Source organism: Acipenser ruthenus, chromosome 18, assembly GCF_902713425.1.
Source record: "Acipenser ruthenus chromosome 18, fAciRut3.2 maternal haplotype, whole genome shotgun sequence".
Taxonomy (NCBI): Eukaryota; Metazoa; Chordata; class Actinopteri; order Acipenseriformes; family Acipenseridae; genus Acipenser; species Acipenser ruthenus.
In genome coordinates this window covers 9,272,980-9,298,272 of record NC_081206.1, presented here as the reverse complement: position 1 = coordinate 9,298,272, position 25,293 = coordinate 9,272,980, and the positions used below count along the sequence as shown (strand labels likewise).

The window sequence follows — 25,293 nt, the reverse complement described above, 5'->3', positions numbered from 1 at the left end:
AAACTGCTGTTCACAAATGCTCTCCATCCAACCTCACTGAGCTCGAGCTGTTTTGCAAGGAGGAATGGGCAAAAATTTCTCTCGATGAGCAAAACTGATAGAGACATACCCCAAGCGACTTACAGCTGTAATCGCAGCAAAAGGTGGCGCTACAAAGTATTAACTTAAGGGGGCTGAATAATTTTGCACGCCCAATTTTTCAGTTTTTTATTTGTTAAAAAAGTTTGAAATATCCAATAAATTTCGTTCCACTTCATGATTGTGTCCCACTTGGTGTTGATTCTTCACAAAAAATTACAGTTTCATATCTTTATGTTTGAAGCCTGAAATGTGGCAAAAGGTCGCAAAGTTCAAGGGGGCCGAATACTTTCGCAAGGCACTGTATACTGTAGGATGTAGCATCCATCGTGTTATTAACAGCGTGCCTGTATGATACGTGATTTATATACTGTAGGATGTAGCATCCATTGTGTTATTAACAGCGTGCCTGTGTGATACATGATTTATATACTGTAGGATGTAGCATCCATCGTGTTATTAACAGCGTGCCTGTATGATACGTGATTTATATACTGTAGGATGTAGCATCCATCGTGTTATTAACAGCGTGCCTGTATAATACGTGATTTATATACTGTAGGATGTAGCACCCATCGTGTTATTAACAGCGTGCCTGTATAATACGTGATTTATATACTGTAGGATGTAGCTCCCATCGTGTTATTAACAGCGTGCCTGTGTGATACATGATTTATATACTGTAGGATGTAACATCCATTGTGTTATTAACAGCGTTCCTGTATGATACATGATTTATATACTGTAGGATGTAGCATCCATCGTGTTATTAACAGCGTGCCTGTATGATACGTGATTTATATACTGTAGGATGTAGCTCCCATCGTGTTATTAACAGCGTGCCTGTATGATACGTGATTTATATACTGTAGGATGTAGCTCCCATCGTGTTATTAACAGCGTGCCTGTATGATACGTGATTTATATACTGTAGGATGCAGCTCCCATCGTGTTATTAACAGCGTGCCTGTATAATACGTGATTTATATACTGGAGGATGTAGCATCCATCGTGTTATTAACAGCGTGTCTGTATAATACGTGATTTATATACTGTAGGATGTAGCATCCATCGTGTTATTAACAGCGTGTCTGTATGATACATGATTTATATACTGTAGGATGTAGCATCCATCGTGTTATTAACAGCGTGTCTGTATAATACGTGATTTATATACTGTAGGATGTAGCTCCCATCGTGTTATTAACAGCGTGCCTGTGTGATACATGATTTATATACTGTAGGATGTAACATCCATTGTGTTATTAACAGCGTTCCTGTATGATACATGATTTATATACTGTAGGATGTAGCATCCATCGTGTTATTAACAGCGTGCCTGTATAATACGTGATTTATATACTGTAGGATGTAACATCCATTGTGTTATTAACAGCGTTCCTGTATGATACATGATTTATATACTGTAGGATGTAGCATCCATCGTGTTATTAACAGCGTGTCTGTATGATACGTGATTTATATACTGTAGGATGTAGCATCCATCGTGTTATTAACAGCGTGTCTGTATGATACGTGATTTATATACTGTAGGATGTAGCATCCATTGTGTTATTAACAGCGTGTCTGTATGATACATGATTTATATACTGTAGGATGTAACATCCATTGTGTTATTAACAGCGTTCCTGTATGATACGTGATTTATATACTGTAGGATGTAGCATCCATCGTGTTATTAACAGCGTTCCTGTATAATACGTGATTTATATACAGGAGCATGCAGCTCCCATCGTGTTATTAACAGCGTGCCTGTATAATACGTGATTTATATACAGGAGCATGCAGCTCCCATCGTGTTATTAACAGCGTGTCTGTATGATACATGATTTATATACTGTAGGATGTAACATCCATCGTGTTATTAACAGCGTGCCTGTATGATACGTGATTTATATACTGTAGGATGTAGCATCCATCGTGTTATTAACAGCGTTCCTGTATAATACTTGATTTATATACTGTAGGATGTAGCATCCATCGTGTTATTAACAGCGTGCCTGTATGATACGTGATTTATATACTGGAGTTTAAAACAGGCCTTCATAGACGAAAATCGTTGGGGCTTAATGACCCATCTCAATTATTTCTTATGAATAGCAACTGCCGTTAAATAGGCCGCTATCCGATCATGTACTCCTGTTTTCTCATTTCGACAGGCGTTAACCCTTTATGATCATGTGTTCAAACAGAGTATAATATTCGCAGGACTAGGGGTGTTAAATAGCCGAAGACCATGTTTCACCACCCTGGAGTGTATTACTGCTTTTATAAAATCACACTCCAAAGTGAATGAGGCAGCATGGTTCTAAAAGTTCCAAGCAGTGCTGGTTTGGTCAAATATCTGCACAGATTGGAACACATGTAGCCAATTCTGCCTCTTTCCTTGCCATTTTATTAGAAAAACAACATGGGCCAAATACAGTATCATACAAATGAATTCCACATGACTTTGAGTTCAGGATTGTCCACATGTATTGAAAACCTACAATGAACAATCTCCTGACAGATTTGAACATCAGGAAGCTCCACGACGAGTCTCTGCTCCCCCTAAACAGTTCTGGTAAAGACTGAGCAGGCGACCCTACAGCAGCAGTACCCTGGGGAATATCGCTTTTGACTTAGAGAGCACCTATCATAGAAAACATTCAAAAGGAGCCAAAGCAAGCAGTTTCCTTGTGGCTTTGCAGCTGCAAGTGGGGTGGTTTCTGTGCAGTGTGAGTCATGCTTCCTGACAGGGGTACGGGAGATTATGTGAACTGTAGCGTCCAGCCGGGTAGCACAGCTCCTTCTTGTCCTTGTGCCCTACAGGAAAGACCCCCTCCTTATCCTCTCCATGAAGAAACGACTTGAGAACACGTCGCTGTGAAACTAAGGTCATTTTAAAACAAACAAACAACCGTGTGCTTCTGAGTACGAAACCATGAAGGTTGCAAAGCAGGTCACCATTGTGTGTTTTGACCTATGAAATATTCCGGAATGGTAAAACTATATAAAACTAAAACAATTTGGACAGACATATTTCAACTGAGTGGCTTAGTAGTTTAAGAGATTGTAACTAAGACTCAATGATCTGTGGAAGGTGAACATACTGTATACAAGAGTTGTTTGAAATCCAATTAAAACATTTCGAGTCCACAATTATTTTACCTCCACAGGGCTGAAGGTCAGTGGACATCCTAAGATCCCACTGCCAACACACTCCCCTCCTTACACTCAGGAGCTCCACAGTGGATGTTGCTGTGCTATCGGCCTCGGTATGACAAAGACCAGGCCTGTAGGTGCCCTCACTGAAGTGTGTAGCACGACGCTCCAGTTGGAATCCCCAGGCACAGCCTGGTTTTGAATCTGCGCTCCTTTGACTGCATGACTCACCCTGCACACCACGTGGTCATGACTCTAGCAGGTGAGCCACTCAAGGAACCCAGCAATGGGCTTCTATGTGTGTGCTGCGCTTATTGTATATACTACTGTATATGAAACCAAAGTATGTCCACGGCCATACGCCAATGTGCACAAATATATTGTAATCTATTTCCAGTGGATGACAAAAGTTACAGACATTGTGTTAATATGGTTGAAACGCTCCAAAACCAGTCAATATTCTATACATAAAGTCATGTTATGATGTCACCACAAGAGCGCTGTGTAAATAGTCCCGCCCATGGCATGTGACATGTGACGCGCCTGTGGTTAGCCTCTGAATGAAAATCAATAGGAATGTCTACTGGCTTCTGCTCTTATGCACTCACACTTGTACAGCAGTCTGGAGTTCGTTGCCATGGCGTCGTAGTGAACACATAATTTCAAAGGCCAAAATTATAGTTGGAAAGAATTGTAAACCACAGCCATTCATAAACAGCCCAGAAATCTGCAGAGCATAGCAGCAATCGTGACTGCATCTGTCGGCAGACAATTCATATTAATTCAGTACATTAACCAGTAAAGCCGTGGAAGAAGACCGCCCCAGTACAACTGGTTTTATATCACTTATTCATCAAGCACTGAGCATTCGAGCATTTCACAAACATTACTGAACGTATGCTTATAGAAGTAAACCTGGTTTTTCTGCTGTACTTATTCACTTCAGTTCTTCTGGCTGCCCCTTAACATGCTATGCATTTGTGTTAAATAATCCTGGAATACCTACAATATTAAAACAAAAAAAATATGTTCAAATGAAACTGGTATGCAAGCAGACATCCAGACACCCAGAGCTCACCAAAACCAGCTCTGTCCCATGCTGACTAACCCCAGGAAACTGACTCATGTCTCAGAGGAACCCGATTTAGGATTTAGACGACATGTCATGAAATGTAATTCTTTATTGTTGGTTTGTCTTTGGGTATTTCTTGTTTATTTTATGCCCACATCCAGAAGAGATTTCCTACAAGGTTTGTATTGTCCTGCCTCTGAGGTACCACCTCATCCTCCCATTGATCTCAGATTTGTAGTTTAATATTTTCTGTTGAAGTCATCGTGTCCTTTTTAAAACTCAGAAGTTTAAAGCACCCTGCAGCCCAGCTCTCAAACATCCCATACTACACTCTTTGTGTGACACATCCAACAGACCTGTGCATGCAATACACTCTCAACTTGATTAGAGGTGGCCACTGAACACGTACAAACATACAGGAAGGTAAAGCATATTAAGAAACACGAGAAACCATGGGAATCTATGACAAATGCATAGTATTACCATGGTGTCACAAAGACGGCCGGAGTGGGTGGCGTCAGACCAGATGCAGGAAATAAACAGACAGAGAGATGTGGTTTGGTGAAGCTGGGCGCGTGATCGCGCTCAGCATTTAATAAACAGAACAGAAAATAAAAGGTTTGTAACAAAAACACAAAACAGGACACTGCACTGGAGCCAAAATAAACAGGTAAACAAAATGAACTAACACACAAAACAAGCGGACGAACGTTTAACAAGTACCGTGCTGGCACTTCCAGCACGCTGTAGCAATTGTTATTCTTTAACCTCCTCTCTCTCTCTCTCCCGTTCTCCACTCTCGAACACCCAACCCTGACTGAATGAAACGTGCATCTATTTATGCAGTTGTACCGAGACTCGACTGCTAATCAATCATTCAATTGGAGTCGCGGTACAACTGCACGTGAATCAATAAAAGTACAATTCCCCGTGCTCACATATTACATTTTACTTGCACGTGAAGTGCTGTGCCATCCTCGTGTCTAAATACAAATATACATTTTAAACACTCGTGTTACACAGACCCGTTTATATCCCGTGTACCAATGACTATACACCAACATTTAACACACCACACGCAACATATAACAGAAAATACACACAGGGGCGGGCACTTCGTCACACATGGACAATACAAAATGACTGTGCACATTTACCACAGTAAAATTATATAACAGAATAGTTTAAGGAGGAGCTTTGTAAATGCCAGAATATTTCCTTTGACCTGAAGTTATTTCCGTTTACACAGGAATATGTACTTGAGATATTTTACATGTTATTGGCCCTTCAGTTGTGGTTATTGTTGAACTACAGTATGAAAGAACCCTATTGTGTATGTATTCCTGAGCAACTGTTCTAAATATAACTCTTGTTTTAATAATAATAATAATAATAATAATAATAATAATAATAATAGTTTGCTGAAAAAAAAAAAAAAACTTTTATTGTTTGTTTTTACAGATATGAACAGTCCAGGATGTTTTTGTTACTAGGTTTGGAAATGTAACTGTTTTTAATTCCACTTAGCTTTTGCCACCTGAGCCAGATTTTAACAAATCTCACCCGCTGTTGTGAACATTTTACAAGAAACAAAAGGTTACATTATACGTGATACAAAATGTATGTATGTTGGTGTACATTGCTATCTTTGTACTACTGAAAAGGTTAGCCTCTAATCTGGTATGATATTTAGTAAAAAAGGGCCACATATGACTCACAATGTATCTGCATACACATGAAGAAAAAGGCTAGTCCAAGTAGCTTTATTCTTTTCTTTACAGAGAGTGATGTAATAATGAGGGACTTCCTTAACACAGGGTTCATTCAGAAATTACTTGTCGCGCCACAAGAGTTTGGATCCAAACATGTGGTTGCCTAGCAACGGGGAAGCACTACAGCCTCCTTGTTGTTATTTGTTTGAGGAAAATTGCTGCCTCTGGCCCTGGTGGTGATACAAACGTTTTTGTGTTTTTTCAAACGTGAATGTCTCCAGCTGCACTGCTTCCCCAGACTGAGGGCACTGGGGAGCAAACTGACTCACAGGCTCCGACGTCAGCTAGGCCTGTTTTCCTAAACACACACACAAAAAGCCATGAGCGCTTTCAAGCGAGCAGCTATTTCTCTGAAGGCGGGCACACTGCCATTCCTCAGAAGACATTACTGACATATTTAAGAACCACAAACACTGGTTCCCATAGAAATATTTAATGCATTACAAATATGTGTAGGCCTCTCAGATATGAGCAGGCCTCTCTCCGTGTTGGTCTGAAAGTGTTATGGCCTACCGATGCTCCCTGTGCAGGAGAGTGTATCCTTTGCTAAGGGAATATTTAACTCTTTCCCCTGTGGTTTCAGAAATGAATCAGAAGGTCACACCATCTGTTAAATATTCTCACTGGGGTTAGGACTCTTTAGACAGAAAACCACGGAGGACTCTAATGTATGTGAACAAGCATGGATTATAAGGGTGTATTCCTTTGCTCTTTTGGAGGAGCGATAGGGTCTACTGTGTCTCTCCAGTGTCTCCTAACCCTCCCAGAAGACCTTTCCTGCTCTATCAGCTTTCAGCCTGGCAGAGCAATGAGCAGAGGTCTTCAGCTCTGATGCCAGTTGCCATGGTGCTGGCTACAAGTGTAACCCCATTCTGAGCATTTCTTTGGGGTGCCTTGGCTGGAAGCAGTAGCGCTCTGCCCGTCCAGGAAAAGGAGTACCCCCGAAGTCAGCGCCCTTTTACAGTTACATCAACTAGGACCAGAGTGTTGCAGGTGGACAGATTAATGGTTACACTTCTGAGTTTTAAAAGATTACCAGGATGTGATGACTGAAACCATGGAAACTGAAAGGTGGATCTAAAGAAGGATACATTACTTAAGCGTGATATTTCAGACTCCTACCAAGTTCCTCTTTCAATGTAATACATTAGCACATAATACCCATATTGAGTTAATAGGGATCCTTACTGCCAGTAGCACTGAATGTGAAAAACTAAAAAAATATATGAAAAATATGTAAATTAAAGAAAACAGTTGACAGACACATTGCAAATGCATTTTTTTTCTTTTATTGCTAAATGATATAGATACAAGGTTTTAAAAATAAAAATAAAAACTTGTATTACAGAGATAAATGCATTCCAAAATTAGCAGAAGCTGTAGTTTGCACAGCAAAATGCAAAAAACAAAAAACTAAAAAAACATGGCTTATATTTCAACCTCCTGAAGATATTATTAAAATGCTTATTTTTTAATTTTGTATAAAAACAATAACGACAACAACGTAAATCTGTGTGCCAGATCCCTCTTATTAAGACTGCAGCAGTAGATAAACTAGTAATATATATATATATATATATATATATATATATATATATATATATATATATATATATATATATTATATAGCAATACAGAATGACATTAAAGTGGCCAGGAAGAGGGCAGACAAATTGCTTTAAACAACTGATGCAGTTTGTAAAAAATATAACTTTTCTATACTTTTAATAACATGCTTTTCAAATAGGTCGTTTGAGAACTTTTTGTACAAAGTGAAGCTGCAAACATATTTACAATGGAAAATATAGATACATTCAGAGAACCTATTGCTTCTATAGAATATTATCTGGTACATACATCACAGATACAAACACACAGTGCTCTGCTCTAGAGTAAACCATTTCCCTTTTATTTTGAAGATCTGAATGTCACTGTGTATTTTTATCATGCCGCCAGACAGGAAAATATACTAATTTACCTTTCTGCCTAATAATTTCATTTTTGACATTTTGATATAAAGTTTTTTAGTACAATTAACACCTCGTTAAACTATTTGAAAAAAAAAAAAAAAAAACATTAATGAAGGACTCCAAATTCTGAACTTTAGCTAACATTCTGCTAATCAGCAAACTTAATACTGTGAATGAGTTTACACATTTGGAAATGTGAAATTAATTTCTACTCCCACCTATTTAAATATCAAACTAATTTTGGCTGTTTTAAAAGCCTCCAATGCCAATACTAAAATACCTGCCAGGCTCAAACCCAATGGCCGGCCAGTTTGAAAAGCAGAAAAATAAAATGATGATCTGAAAGAACATGTCTGTTTCTCACATTACAGGATCGCTATGGGTAGCTGCTTTCCAGACTATGACACTTGGCTGTGAATGATATGACTTTTTTATTTTCTTTGGATGCTGATGGAAAAATTCAACACGAAGCCTGTCCGGCGATGGATTTGGGGATCTTTGGTACAATGGCAGGAAAGCACTGAGCAAAATATTTAGATTTGTGAGGAAGGACATTGTTTCCTCAAGTGCAAGTATGGCTTCTGCCCAAATGAAGCGAGGAGTACTTCACACATAGACAGCACTTTTCACTAGAATACATCATCTTCTTTTTAAATATTGAAGCTCCCCCCCTCCATTCTGCATTGTCACTGTCAGTAATAGATATGATTACTGCACGCACTTTGGTATTTGGACATTTTTCTACACGTTATATATTTATTGAGTTTCCTAGGACTGTGGAGATCTCATTTTCAAAAGTGTCCTGGCAAAAAATGGGTTCAGATTTTTTTATTTTTTTTTGGTTACATAACTTTAAGAAACACGATTAATCAGGATTTTAGGAAGATTGGGTTAAAAACAAAAAATCTATTTTTAAATTGTTTAATTTAATGCACTTTAACTGCTATCCAGTTCAGTCTATCTGTGTATAGCACACATATGTGATATATTCTGTTAAAAGCAGGCACAGTAAGGGTTGCACTCTGCAGAACAAATACTGTACACCATTAGCGAATATATATATATATATATATATATATATATATATATATATATATATATATATATATATATATAAACAAGTCTCTAGAAAACCGTGGTGAAGGGACCCTGTTAGAATCTTTGGATTTTCTTTCCTAACACAATATAATTACACAAAGCCATTTAAAAAATCATAGCGCTTAAAACATATTATGTAAGCTATAATTTAAAGCGCTACATTCAATGCCTTAACATGTTAAATTTATTCAAAAAGAGCGTTTTAATGATATATTGCTTGTCACGAAGCTGCTAAATTATGGTTTCGTTTCCACAGTTGCCACACAAAGCTGGCGCAATCTCCTGTTGTTTTATTAGCAGGGGCAAAAATATCTAAAACAGTCACTTTAAAAAAGTCAAGATTCTTACAATAAAATAAGTACAAAATAGGACTGTTATTGTAGTAAAAAGAAACACCAATAACTAAAATATTCATGAGTTTCCAAGCCACGTTTCGTGATGTGTGTGTACGTGGTTGGGAAACGTTATTGCATATTTTATTGGTAAGACATTATAATTAGTGGCAATATAATACCCATTTTGTATGTCATTGGAATACTGCCACGACTGTAATGTGCCAGCTGTTTTATTTTAATGAAATGGCAATATTCGGAAACCCATATGAAATAAAGTTGAAACAATAACTATACTGTGTATCTCAAAGCTACTGTACTGGGTGTGTGTGTGGGGATGAGTTGTTGAATGCATCTTTTGCATGTATACCAACAATATAAAAAACAAATCTGACTTTATTAAAATGTTTTTTTTAAGTACAGCAAAGCAAATAATTCTTTAAGAAGATACTCTATTTTATAGCGTTTGTATATATTACCTTCTCCGAGAAGAAAAACAATTCTTAATGAACTGAAATGCATCCAGACATTTAGCTTTGCTGGTAATCCGCTGGCCATGTACTGTAATTGCTATTTAAATTCTACAGAGAAAGCATTAAAAAACATCCAGTACACACTTTTTTTTTGTTGCCAAGTGCAAGTCATTTTTCGCATTATCATAACATTTGCTTTCTGTTCTATTTACATAATAGTCTGCTTCAGCTAACAAACCTAAAGCTCTTTGAATGCAGTAGCTGCATGACTCCTAAACAAACCAAACAAGAGGCCTCTTGTTATTCATTCTAACCACTGAAAACCACCAGCATTTCTTCACCAACTGCTAAGCATATTATTCAGTCCCCACAGGGCTAACTCTAAAGGTAAATTCAAGAGACAGGACGATGGGAAGCTTGGCCTGGGTGACGTCCAGACACCAGGCCCGGGCCCAGCTGGCCTTGATAAGTACCCTTTTGGGGAAAGGCCTGACACCACTAGCTGGACCTCCAAGTCATGGTGCCACACTGTGGGTCATTATCCTGGCTCTGAATCACAAGTAGCTTAAACACAAAGGGACTGATATCATTGTGTAAATGATCGAGAACAAGGCAGCATTAAATGGAAAAACAATAACAGCTTCAAGTGGCAAAAAGCTTTTGTGTACCAGTACAGATGATGGACAAAGACCAGTGATGAAAATACCTGTATTTAGCAGATTTCATAATAAGTGTCTGTAATTTAAATGCAGTTTGTTTTCAACTCTAATTCATATCAGATTCTGTTTGGAACATTAATTCAAGGAGTAGTGCACACTTGCTCATAGAGGTGACTCTTAACAATAAGCGGTCATATAGAATTAATTCGTTTTGGGTTAAAGGTATATATATATAAATCTACCAGGCTAATGAATAAATAGCTATTTAAAGTCTGTTGAAATAAATACAGTTTGATATCCATGAATCTATGAAAATATATTTTAGTTAACACAATCTGTTACTATAACCTATTCTGTAGAGATTTTGGTCTTCGTCCATCATGTATATGTATGCAAAGGTGTGACACATCTCCTGCGGTACAGAGGACAGTTCTTCCTAACAGTGAAGTGCTCAGGCCCAGCACTGGGAATGCTGTAAGGAACGTTGTGAATCCAAAGTGTGGCGGCAGAGGGAAGCTGGGGTGCTGCCTCGGCGCAGGGGGGGGGGGGGGGGGGGGGTCCTGGGGTAGGTGTGGAAAAGCACTTAGAGAAGAACTTCTTCACAGATCCAGCATCTAGGTTTGGCCCCTGCCCTGGACTGCAGTCAGATCCTTCCGTATGATTTCATTGACTGAAAAAAAAATACAACAGAGTTAAAGAGATGGCAACCAACTTCTTATTAGCAACGGTAACCTTATCACTGTTTCATGAACTAATGGCTTGAATTAATTTCATATTAGGAATGGTACCCTTATCACTGTTTCCACTTTTGCTGTTTCTGTGATATTCGGGGTCTTCACTGATGTAAGCAGCTTCATTCTGTTCAGCTTTCCCTTACTTTATGATGTTTGTAATCCTTCTAAGCAATAATCTTGGATTACCTTATTTTACCTAGATTGGTGCTACCCAGGGTCATATATATTTAGAAGGTTGCTGCAGATTCTCAGGACTTTTCAATTCCTGTGCGACAGCTCACTCTAACCTGCATGACAACAGACTCATATAAAGGGCTAAAAGAAAGAATATTTTTGAGGCCCTGCAAAATACATTTGTGTTGAAATGTCTACAAGACTAGAAATGTACCACTTTGGTTTTCTGTTTTATCTTAAAAAAACCAGGATAGTGTTGCTAATGGACCTTCGCTTTAAAAGGGAAAGTGCATGATGACTGCAGTCATTTTTCTTTGTTCCTTCATGCAGTAGCTGCAGTTGTCCATGGGGAGGCAGAGTTATTTCTTGCCACATTCACCAGCCCCATTTGATTTTGTAACCCTTCCTGTTGTTTCAATAGAGGAAATGATGAGAGGGTATAAATGGAAACTTTTACCGCCTCATCGTTCTAAAAATAGCTGCAAGCCAAACGGGTCTGTGTGTGTGTGTGTGTGTGTGTGTGTGTGTGTGTGTGTGTGTGTGTGTGTTTTTCTCCTAAACAAGGGGGCACAGCTAAACCACAAAGGTCATTAGTTCTTTTAGCTTATGTTGACTTTTATTAATCGACAAATGTTAAAATCTAGATTGTAAATGTAGTTGACACAAACCAAACATATACATTAATAAAGAAAAATAAAATGCAATTACTGATATCATGTATCAGTGGTTTACTTAAGCATTCATACAAATAACCAATAACCTGTGTTTTACACATCTTGTAGTCTGTGCACGGTTTAATCAAAGTCAGACAATTTGGGAGTGCAGATGGCTGACTTTATACTGAGTACAGGGGTGTCTTTAATATGAAAAATATGTCAAAAGGAGGAAATCGAGACTGTAAAAATAACTGTATGGTGCTGATTTTATTCCAAATCAAGAATTTACTGTAACATTCACTAGATTAAAAAAATAGTTCACCATCCATGAAACCAATGCAAAATTTACAGGAATGCACAGACCATGCTTTAGCACACTGAGTGGTTCTCAAGATGCAGCTATTAACAGAAGTGTAGTGTTTGTACGTATTCTAAACACTTCTCTTTATGCTTATTAGCAGTTCCTTTCCCATCTGTGTTTTTCTGATTCATACTAAGTTAATCTGTTGTGTGTTAATGCAGTAATTAATAAAGCTGAATTGTTATTATTCAGGAATTACCCACTAATCTAATACAGATACATCTGTTTTCTTTGAGTCTGTGCTCTGATGAAATCTACGGAAGCAGGGAAGAATTTCTTGAATGTTTAGCATGCTTTCACTCTTTATCCAGCCCAACACTATGCACTTCCTGATGTGCGATTCCGGTCCTGAGCCATTCATCATGGAATTATCCTCTTCCACCCAGGCACTACATGATTAAGCTATCTCACAGTATACACTGGCACACGGACACAATTCTCCGGCGCCACTGGTTTGTTATGGATGGCACATCTGAACTCATTCAGGCTAGAGGAAGTGTTTTGCGAGTGACAGAAAACAACACCTCAGTGAGTGTGCTTTGTAAAGCAGCTTAGGCAATCTCACAAAGTACATCTCCAATTAAACAAACCTTTAAAACAGACTAAAGAGAAGAACGAAACCAAGAAACAGAGGCCGGTATTTTCAAAGAGTTTCCTCCATTCTTTAATTAACTCCTATTTTTTGAAAGAGAAAGAAATCACGTCAATGTTACAAAATTAAAAAAACAAAAACCTTGAGAGTGCTTAAGAGAACTTGAAATACATATCTTGGTGGATTTGTTCTAGTTTTGTAGAAATAACAGGTGTTTCAACAAAGTAAGAGTTAATTAAAGACAGGAGTAAACACTTTGATCCAATGTATCTGGGTGGCAGAAATCCTTTCCACTGCAATTGGTTGGTGCTGGGTAGGTTAATGACTTGTTTGCAGATATGAGCTAATTTGTGTAAATTACTTTTATAAAATCTATATATATTTGGTATTTGGTATATAGATTTTAAGTGCAGTGGTATTCCAAATATGATCCATTCACAATGCAGAACTACTGGAAAGATTATTTTTCAATGGTGACAGTCAAGACTGGTACTGCATTCATAGATCTATTAATATACTATGGAGATTAGTTACAGAACATCTAGAGAAAAATGGTAATATTGGAGCAACAGAACGCCTTGGAATGACTGCAAACAAAATCAGTAATATAAAAAAGAAATTCAAATGACATTGGAAGCTGCTTACTATTCCAAGCCATCTAGAACAGTTGAATTTGTCTTTGTTAATAGTTCTCGCCCACCACATCTCAGGACTAGTTTGCTTTCAATAGCCTATTAAAAGCTCTGACCTAAATTCAGTGAGAAGTGAAAGACCACAAGCACCCACTAGCCGAGGAGAGAGGGCTAGATTCACAAAGCGTCTGCTCCGGTGCAGAGTGGAATAAAACATCTTAATAAACAGGTGGTGATTGCAGGTCATTGGCCTGCATAATCTTGTTTCATTCACTCGTTTTGGAAAATAAACATTATACATAGGGTTTATATTGTTTTTTTTTTATTTAAAGTTAAACAATGAGAGTAAGTACAAAACAACGCTGAAGGAGAATTATATATATATATATATATATACACACACACACACACAGTAGTGTGCAAATGTATTAGAACACCCCATTGTCTCTGTAGTTTTGATTTATTGTGCATATGAAATCAAACCACTGGAACTGAAAATGTTCAAAAAAATGCAAATTAGTGATTGTCTAATTTAATTGACAACTTTAATAGGCCACACGTGCAATTCATTGAAAACAGTAAAAGGAAATGGTAAAATGTGTGACACTTTTTAGAAGTTGTTTAAGATGCCTAATTAAAGCACAAAGTGGTCTAACATTTTCACACACGAGTGCCTATTGTTTCTATATCACTGATTACTGACCGGAAATTGCAATTCTCACACCCAGAGGTTTTCATGCAGGTACCGGAAGGTATATAAAGGATATAAATGACACACCTGGGGCGTTCCAATACATTTGCACACGGTATTAACATATCTTTAACTCATAGCCATCAATATTCATGCCTTTACTTGTACTCTCAAGGGAGAAGCAGCAACAGATTTACTGTATGAACTAGTCCAGATTCCCTCTGACATTCATCTAAGGCTGGTCTCATAAAGTTGAGGCCATGATCACTTTTATATCTTGATATTTTAATAGAGTACTAATTCAAAACGAGCGAGCGCTCAAGAGCACCAGGTGGTAGATTTAATATCCTCTTTGGGGATCACTGATCTAATGAGTAACATCCTTTGTGTTCTTTCCAATTCAGAAAGATTCTGCTCTTAGCTGTCACAAAGCTAACGGCTGTATTAGGTAGATGCCAGATTGCGTTTCTGTCTCAACTTCAACAGACACATCTCTCTTTGCATTCGGGCTCGCACTATTGAGATGTATCTGTGCTGGCCCTGCCTGCGGGCACAAAGTGTATCAACTAAACTAAACGACAGTACAATACACCAAAAAGAGATACACCAATGCCAACATAAGTCAGAATGATTTCTATTTTCAGTATCATTGATGGTGTTATAATACAATATTTTAAGATGATAAGCACTTCTTCCAGTTACCAATGTTAAATATTTACAGTTATTGGTGCAGCACTGGTTTCAAATACAGTAGTTTACAAAAATAAAACGTACAAGGCTGCAAAAGCAGGCACACTCCTTACAGATTTCATAGGGTCCTCCTGAGTTCTAATGCATATCATTTAATGTCAGGCTGCCAGAGCTGAACTTGATATTATCCTCAGAAGCTTGGCTGGGCCGTGTGCATTAATCTACCAAAACCCAGGACAGGAATACTTACAGAACCATTGCATTACCTCTGCAGTGGAGTTACTTCATTGCCATTGAAGAACGTGCAGTAAGTTCATTGCAATATGCAGGAATTAAATTACTGGTAACCAGCCTTTAGCAAAACTCACAGATTTTAATAGCAATTTACTTTGCATTGTTAATTGGCATTGAGCAGTGGGGGACTGCCTTTTGAAACCTTTGTCATAAAGAAAAGTAGAAGAGTACAGGGTTAATTTTGGAACTGCGTGTGACTTCCTGTTCTGTTGCCTGGTTTTAGTACTTTTACCACTTGGCTCTTATCTGAAGATGTTAAGATATGCAGGAGCACTACCTATGCCAGGCTTACAAATGAGTGTCAGCCAACTGGTGAGCATGCTTTTTCAGTACAAAAGCCCTTCTGTACTTTCCCAGGGGAGATACGAGAGGCAGCACTATCATCATGTGTGTATAAAAATGTCATACATTAAAATGAACCCCTGCATTTATAGCACACACTTTTGTTTGAAATTAGCTCACATGACTAGTTGCTCATTATTTGTTATGCAAACAGCATCTCTGATATGTGTTCTGTATTATATGAGAAGTGGAATCTCTCAGTTTCATTAGGATCCTGCCATAGTGTCGGCAAGATAATCCACTGAGATATTACATACTGTACACAATGCATGGTTGTGTATTGTGTTCATTTGTATGTAAAAACAATACTGTAAAGCTACTGTCTTATCCCAAAGTGATATACGCTGGTAAGGAAAGTTGTATGATTGTATCCCTCCAGAACAATTTCCCTGAGCGCTGTCCTGTCTCGGATACAGAAGCTGTTGTGGGTTTCCGGATGTTTACGAGTTAGTTGGGGACACACTTATTCACTGTACAGAGCTACACATTGACCACTCATCTCGTTAGGCTGTTAAAAAAAAAAAGACTCAAAAATAGCAACATCAGACAGACAGTAAAAACCACACAGGGTTCACTTCTCTTCTCTTAATACGATTTCATCAGACTGTGAGAAGGAGGGCGAGGAGGAAACAGAAACACATGCTTGCAAATGTCAAGAGCTGACCAAGTACAGTACACATCTGGGCAAGTTCTCAGTACCAGCGTGTTAGATGCCTGTTATCTGTACCTTACTGAACATGCTTCGTCTGGTCTTGTCTTATGTTTTATAATTAAGGTAAGCAAGTGAGGTTAGTATCATGGTAAAGAATATTAGAATGACTGATTTACAGTATGTGGAATAACTTCTATGTCCTCAAGATACACGTACAAAGTGTGACATACAGATGGATGAATGTACAGGCAGAATGACATCTATACATATCCACACAATTTGATAATCCCTGATATACGACTGCCTCTTTCCCAATCACCGTTCCAATAGTGAGTTTCTATCATGCTTTATTCTCAATACGATTGACACCACCTGTTTAAAAAGCCCTACTTTTCATCACCTTAACTGCAAAGTCAATTTAGAACATCCTGGCACTTACCTAAGCCACTTAATGTAATTCCCTTTCTAAATCTTTTTGAATGAAAGGGCCAATTGACTAAATAAAGGTGTGTCATGGTTAGAAACACTTGTAATTACATTTTGTAAAGCAGTATAATGTATAATTAGACTTATACATAGGTCCCAAGTTACATCAACTTGAATGCTAGTCTAGACTATTTGCTGCGGATGAGCCGGAGGGTGGAGGGGGGGAGGGGGGGGAGGGGGGGGGGGGGGGGGTTGAGGGTTCCTTCAAGAAGATTTTCGACATGATTAATCTGACCTAAAATATGAATTACATAACATTGGTTAATTAAAAATGAATGAATTTTGCGGGTTGTACAATGACTGCAGGTTTAAATGTCAATTTGCGGGTCACTTGGGGGGGATTGTAATGGGAATACTGGCACTAGCAGAAGTGAAGGGATGAGGTTTAAAACATTATTTGGATTCGGTTCAGACTGCTGGTGTTCAGAATAGAGAGGGTCTGCTGTAATATAGAACTGGAGTAGGAATTGGGGGTACATCAAATAGTCCAATAATACAGTGATGAGTCCACTTCAGAAACTAGTAGTCTACTAATTGCACATCACGTGATTGTGATGCTTGGTGTTTTACATGGACAGAACTGCAGCGGGGTTAGAACACTGATAAACAGTTTAAAAAACAGTTTTAAAAAACAGTTTTACCTCAACTATTCAACTGTCAAACCAGTAGTTGTTCTACACCTCGTGGAAATGACACATTTATATGAGCCTTTATTTCCGATCATGTATCTAATTTAGCAGCTCCCTCGTTTCTTGTTAATTATTTCTTTCAGATCTGCAGAAAAGGGGATTGAACCGAAACGAATAACTCCAAGCCGTTCTCTTTATAGTCTGCTGGTAGTTTTGCGTGCTTTATCTCAGTCAAGGGGTGCTAGCTGGAATAATCCCACCCTTAATTTAACTGTATATTCTTTCCCGGTCTGTATTTACCGTACGTACAGTAACAAGCTTGTTGTTGAACTCCAGAGTACAGTCACTGGGCTTCGCACAAATCATCTGCTAACATTGTTATTTAGTATTTGACACATTCTTTACTGCACAGTATCCTATGAGAAGCAACTACACCTACACTTTTGTTAAGAGCACACATTTTGAGGTTACAATAGACGTACAGAATGAGCCTCCATTTGACCCTGAATATGCATTCCTAACCCACACAAAATTAATGCTTAGAATAAGGTAGAAGGAGGCATTAAACTTAGATACATTATCAAACTTCAAACTGCAACAAAAAATAAATAAAAAACACTTGCAACTAAAAGTAGGGTATGAAAGCAGCTAGAACAGGAGTGCTTGAATCTGGGGTTTCAAGAACCAAATGTAGTCCTGTTCCTCTTAAACCAAAAGACTTTCAGTTTGAGTAAGTATCAATAAATACCAGTCATTTAATAATGCGATTTCTGTGAAACCTGAAGGCCACACCTCCATTTTAACCACAAGCAGGAGCTGTGGGTGAAACTGTATGCTTTGCTTACAAACTTGCAAGAGATAAGATATAAGAGTCTTAAACCTGCTCATCAGCTAGGGTGGTCCCTGTTTGAATTGTGAAGCCAAAGTAAAGTAGAAAAGGGTAATGAATGAGGGAATTACCATCCTAATAACACTACATGGTATACAGCATGGTATTTTGCCATGCGTCATGAAATAATTGCTGTAAACCACTTTTTTTTTTAATGTAGTTGTCGCCAATGGTTTTTACCCTGGTTTTCTCCCCAATTTTGAATGCCCAATTATTATTTTTATCTCAGTTCAACTCCCGCGCCGACTCGGGAAACGGCGGCAGACACACGTGTCCTCCGAAACGTGTCCTGCCAAGCCGTCTTTTTTCACGCTGCAGGTCTACAGCGAAGCCACCAGACCCATAGTGCTGGAGGACAACACAGATCTGAGTGGCTTCTACAGCAAACCCGCAGGCGCCCTATAAGCCACAGGAGTCGCTGGTGCGTGGTGAACCGAGGATTACCCTGCCGACCTGAACCCTCCCCACCCGGGGCGGCACTCGGCCAATTGTGTGCCGCCCCTTGGGAACTCCCGGCCACGATCGGCGATGGCACAACCTGGACTCGAACCAGCGATCTCCAGGCTATAGGGCGCATCCTGCACTCCACGCAGAGCACCTTTACTGGTAAACCACCATTCTGGTAAAAATAAATACATCATTTGATTATTTAAAATCAACTGCTCTTACCAGCCAGTAGTACCCAGAATGGTTTTCCTCCAATACTACTTATTATTGTATTATCTTTTAAGCTGCTTTCATGTGATACTAATCTATATGTAAGCCTAATCATATCATATAAATAAAAAATGTCTAAATGTATAAATGCTTTATATCTGTATTTATAAATCGCACTAGAATCGCTACTGACAGTGACAGTTGCTGTGGTGAGGAAGAAACAGGAGACCAGGTCTCCCAAAGAAGTGATGTGCCAGATTGTGAAACAGACCCGCATAAAGGGATCTGTTTATGGTCTTGCAAATCCAATGAGATTTCTTAAAGATCAACCAGAAGTGTCATCCTCAGTGAGCAGACGAAGGAGATTTAGAAGAGAATAGCATGCAACCTACTCGTCGTATGAATATAGTCCAGCACTGGTGAACCATTTCATTTACCATGGCGTTTATTTGGTGGAGGTGGGTGTACAGAGGAAACGTTTTGTACGAAAGGCTTTGCAAATATGAAAAATGCAACCGAAGAAAGTAGCGATCACCAAAAAAGATTCAGTAGCTGTGAAATTTTTTATTGTATCCCACCTATGGTAAAATGTAAACTCCCACGCATTGTAACAATGCATATTCTACATAGGGGTTGAAACAAAAGAGGAAAAGAAAAACACACCATCTTTAGCACACACTTTTGTGTAAATGGACTGTTCCTCGCATAATTGATAGAATCTGTTCCAATTTTATTCTCTTTCTTCAGGAAAAATGTATCAGTCTGCAAAAAAAAAAAACATTTTCAAACCAAATCACTTGAAAGTCTGAAGCCGCGGGATCTGAATCAAGTACTGAAAGCAAAGAAACTCTAAAAACATGAATGGTTCTTTCTCAGATAAAATCAAGCCTCATACTGCCAAGCTCCAAACTGACGGCCCTTTGAGAACAGACTGGAGAGCTGGGAAGTGAAATGCTTCTAAGCTCAGTTTACTTAAAGTTGATGCAGCAAACAAAGTGGATTCCATGAATATAACTTCTTGTGCACTTCCATGAACTACTGTCCATAGGTCTCAAATCCATGACTTATACCATTCTACATTTTAAAACATGATATCTGGCACTACACTAGGTTAAAGAAATCTGTTTGCAAGCCATTCAAAACCTTTCCTCTGAAGAAAATGATTATGAGCCGAAATTAAATTTGATATGCACGAAATGGTTCTAGACTTTTTCTGGCAGTCTATAAGAGTTTCTTGCATAAAACAATGCTTATTTAATCCAATTTAATTAAAACAAAAAAACAACATAATTTTAATCTTTGTGAAAAGGCCCCCAACAATAATTCCTAATGTTGAATGAAATAAAAAATATGTTACAGACTGACAGTTAAAGGGGATTGCCCCCAGTGCACAGGGGTGAATTCCAAACAAAATATTATAAAACTTACAAAACAACCACCTTTGTAGTTTGGAAATCATATATTATGTGCCTGCTTTGTGTGCTGTTTCCTGTTTATTAAGCAGTGCAGGTTGTCTAGTTTCTTCTTCATGTGTTCATAGGAAAAACAGGCGGCCCAGGTTTCTTTGAAGCTGGTGTGGGGGATTCGAATAACGAGAGGGGATTCCCCATAAAATCTGATTGGATTTCCAGGAACACATCCAATTACAAATAAACAGCAGTAGCACAAGAAAATAATTAAGCATATATTATCGCATACAGAAAAACCCTTGCTTATTGTTTTAATAAAAAGATCAACAGAGTACAACACGACATGCAACCCTGGCAACTGGATGTTAATTTGCTAACAGCGCAGTAGCTGAAAAACACAGTTGCTGTTTTTAGAGGGAAACCCTAGTAAGTGATCCAAGCGAAATCCAGTGCAAGCCCATTTTGGTGTTTCAATTTTTCCATCCCTTGCTATCTTTAGGAGATCAGACAAGTTTGGAGAGGGAACAGCTGCAAATAGAAGGGATGTTTTGTGCCAGATTGGCAGAATTGCTGGTATGGAAAATCAAATTCTCTTGCTGGGTCTCCCTCCCGCTGTATCCAGGAGTGTGAGGCCAAGGGAATCCCAGCCAAAAATAACAAACAAAGAGGCTTTCCCCAACTCTCCTGGGCCGGCCGTTCCACTGTTTGACAATGGTTGCCATAGAACTTGTTTTCATATCATAACAGAGTCGACATATCCAGGCAATAAGGTGAACACTCAGTTTTGCAGACAAGAAATTTAATTTCCTGGTTTGTCACTGCGCCAAGGTCTGTCTGTATGGGTGCCACATATGGGGACTCCGAACTTTAACCAACTGTTACCTTACCAGTATTGAGCAAGAGGTTTAGAATGGCTCTCACATTCATATTCTTGAGAATTAAAAAAAGCAATAAGATCTCGATTTGAGGGTCTGGTAGTTGATCAAGTCAAGAAGGTCAACAACCAAGGTAATGCCCGATAATGAGGGTTTATTGCCTTTATAGTTTTAAACATTTTAACTATTTAATTTAAACAGGGGTTGGGCAGTTCAGGCCATTGCAGACCTTTGTTTCATCTACTTCACTATTAAAGCTAGACATTTGATCTGAGTGTTCCTCGTTCCTCTGCTGTGTGAGTGCCCTGGAATGGAGCTCCCTGATTGGTGGACAGGTTCATCTGCTGTGTGGAAGTGCCCTGGATTGGAGCTCCCTGATTGGTGGACAGATTTCTGATGTTCATGAAAGGTGAAGGACACTGACTACAAGTCAGGTGCCAGCAAGGTGAGAGCTTCTCAATCACAATACAAGAAGCTTCCAGCTTTACCTACAGCTAATCATACAAGAGCCCATGTCACTAACAGCACAAGCAAAACTCCAGACCATGTCAACCAGTAATCCACCAGCAATCACACGAGTAGAGTGGATTGCATCTTAGGCCCAGTACTCTGGACAGGGTGCATAAGCGTAGGAAACTAGAGGCAGTTTAAAAGCTTTCTTCTCATTTCATAAGGCGCTTTGAGACCTGGATTCACAGTACAAATATACCATATTTAACTCGATAAATGATACATCTGGCCCAAGGAGTCAACCTTATGGTCTATTACAACCACCATGGATAATGAAAACTTTGAGAATCACCCCTCTATTTTAATCTGGAACACTGAAGATGCCCCTCACCCAGCAGGGCTGTACAGTATGTCCTCTACCTTACTCGAAATTTAAGTTGCAGTGAGACTCCAGTGTTCACACGCCTCTAAACTGTGTCTGTGAAATAAGCAACATCCTCTCTGTCTCTGTGAAACAGAATGCTACAAATGAAAACTGGTGCACTTCAGCCGGCTCCACCACACCAGGCATTTGTAACCTTTGTGCCTTCATCATTCAGATAGATTATGATATTTCAGGGGTACAACGACCACTAACAGTTGAGGTAAAAATAATATTAAATCATGTATTTGATACATGATGCTGTATTTGGGAACGTACTGTTCTGTAACACCTTGATGTGTGCACACTATGCTTTAAAACTAACCGGAGTTGTGGTTGCAATCTTACCTGCAGAGACAGGCTTATCAGTGACTTTTTCTGCCACTCAAACTGCCTTCGGTAACAGCCTTATTCAGTTATGCTGTTGCTTTACCTTACTGCAGAAGCACATCAAAAGGGCCCTGTCCTCGATCCTGTGCTTACTGGAAACGCACGACTTTGGTGCCACTTTAAACAACCAGCATACAAAGAAGAGGCTGTGCTCTTTGCAAACATGGCAGGTTTCTTTACTCCCAAACGGCACCACTCTGTTATGAATTGAGGTTCCATATTAAAACAAACAGAAGTGGCATTTCCGAGCAGTTGCTTCAGAATGTCAGAAATTGGTACAGATTTACTTGATCATATTATTATTGTTATTATTATTATTTAGGAATTCAGAAATAACCCTTTTTAAAGTCTTTATGGGTGCAATCTTCAGTCTAGACAGTCATATATTTCCTTGCTATTTCAAAAAAGGTGCTGCCAAAAGCCAAAAGGGATTGTAAGGTTTTAAAAAGGCTTTCAAAAGTCTGTATCTGCTCAACTCTCCTAGAAGCTGTGGCTTAAAGCTTAAGGATTGTAAGCCCCTATTATTAGCTGCACTTTCAGAAAAGTACAAAAATATACAACAGCCAAGCATGCTTAATATCACTCCTGTTAATGCTCTTGCCCGTTGCTTCAGTCTCACACTCCGGTTAGTTATCAATCATACAACTGGCAGCCTGTTGCAGGAAACAGGTTTATAGCTACGCTCTGGTGTTTCTGCTGTAACAGGAGACACTTGAGAGCTGTAGTGAGGCCATAGGGGTTAAAAAGTCACCAGGATGTCGTGACTGAAGCAGAAAAATGACATACAAAGAAGACGACAGTTGATATAACTGATATTTCAGACCCAGGTTGTTCTTTAAGGTCTGGCGGTGGAATACTATGCAGATGGAGATCTCATCTATATGAAAGAAAAGGGACACCCGAGGTTAGAATTAGGCTGCTCATAACATTTTCGACAGATGAATGACTGGCCGCAAAATTCAATCCAGCTAGGGATGACTAGACTGTTGGAAAGGAAATTCGTAAGATGAGGCCAGACATTCACTCGGTCAATAGCCATGGCCTGGAACAGTGGTATTACGCTGGAAACTATTCATAAAATGATTGACAGCATGTTGAAGAGAACAAATGCTTTTGCTGCAATAAACCAAATGTACCTTAAAGGTCTTATTTCAAATAAAAAAAAACAGACAGGCAGTGGGACCCAAAACGTTATACTGCACTGTATCTGTTTTAATTATACGGCACGGAACAGAACCGACAGGCTTCCAAACCATTCTGATAAACAATACCATTTATATAGAGTTTATATGCAAGGCCAGTGGTGCCATTGGGCCCCATTCCATGCATTTTGACAGATAGTAAAAACAAACCCTGCAATTAATAATATTTAATGAGGTGTTCAATATACCACTGAGAGCTGGCCTTCTGTTTAGCCAGCACTCTGGAATATTCAGTATAGGAGAAGGAAATGTTTTGTAACCCTAACTAGGCAAACTTTGAATATGAATATGAATACCAAACACTGAATTTTAACCCTATTGTTTAAATACTGGATCATGCTTAACTTTAAAAACTCAATACAAGGATAAACTGCATCTTTCACACTAATGCTGGTGACAATATAAGTAAAGGGGTATATAAATGTAAATATTAATGTTACACAGAAGCGTACACGCCTGCTTTGGCCACCTTTCTTCCTCCCCACCCCCTACCCCCCAATACAAAAAAGCAGAGCACTAAAATGAAACGAACCTAAACTTAGAACTATAGGAACCGATTCCGTTTTAAGCATCCTCAGTCTCGGAAAAAGGGAACCCTTATGTACCGACTGCATCCGTCCATCTGTCTGTCTGTCACAATCGGAAAGGTGAACACAATAACCCCAACCTTCTCATACACTCCTAGCCTCCTGCAGATGATTCAAATTGCATTGGGCTACAATGCAATTAACTCTCAATTGTATACAAATATGTGTAACCTTTCAGGCAATGTGCGATTATTATGTGATTATGAGACCCTCTGTACGTAAGTGTGCTGGCTGCCTCATAAAATGATGCTACGTCTCACAGTGTATCAATTACAGTCCACAAGGCCGAACACACATCTTTTTTAGGTAATAATATGGACCATATTTCAAAGCATTTACTGTACTCTTTATTTAGCTCCTATTTTTTAAAGGCAGACAACGATAATCTTACAACATCAGCAAAAGAATAACTTCAGAGAATTATATTGCGATGCTTCGTAGTTTAATGTTTGTTGTAATTCAAGTGAATCAAGACGGCTGGTAAATGCTTTGAAGACATGCCAGATATATATTTTTTTTGTCTGGCTCACAAAATCTCTCAAGACAGGCTCTGCTTTGATACACACGAAAACAGCCCCAAAAAACCCCACAAAAATAATGACAGTCTGTAACTAGAGGAGGAGACACAGACACACACCTAGACTGCTGCACTAAGTATCCACATAACACAATGTACGCATCACCACTTGGATGAGTGCCCACAAACACTTCACTTACGTTTCTAATTGGTCAATTACATGCTACCACCAACCCTCAGCAACCAGAGCAAACCACAGAAATGCAGCCGACACAATGCAATCACAGCTAGAACTGTGGATTCATTCATAGAGCAGAGTGTGGGCTTCCAGTGCATTGGAACGT

General features: G+C 38.9%; 1 protein-coding gene across 3 annotated transcripts in view; it reads right to left on the bottom strand.

Annotated features, from left to right (window-relative positions):
- Positions 1–7,360: 7,360 nt before the first annotated feature.
- The window catches only part of LOC117963955 (nuclear factor of activated T-cells, cytoplasmic 2), a 61,854-nt gene continuing 43,921 nt past the window's right edge, over positions 7,361–25,293 (bottom strand). For all 3 annotated transcript variants that reach the window (XM_058991166.1, XM_058991165.1, XM_058991164.1), the window contains exon 10: positions 7,361–11,289. In XM_058991166.1, the coding sequence (XP_058847149.1) occupies positions 11,234–11,289 (56 nt within the window). In that variant the 3' untranslated portion in view covers positions 7,361–11,233. The remainder of the gene's footprint in view (positions 11,290–25,293) is intronic.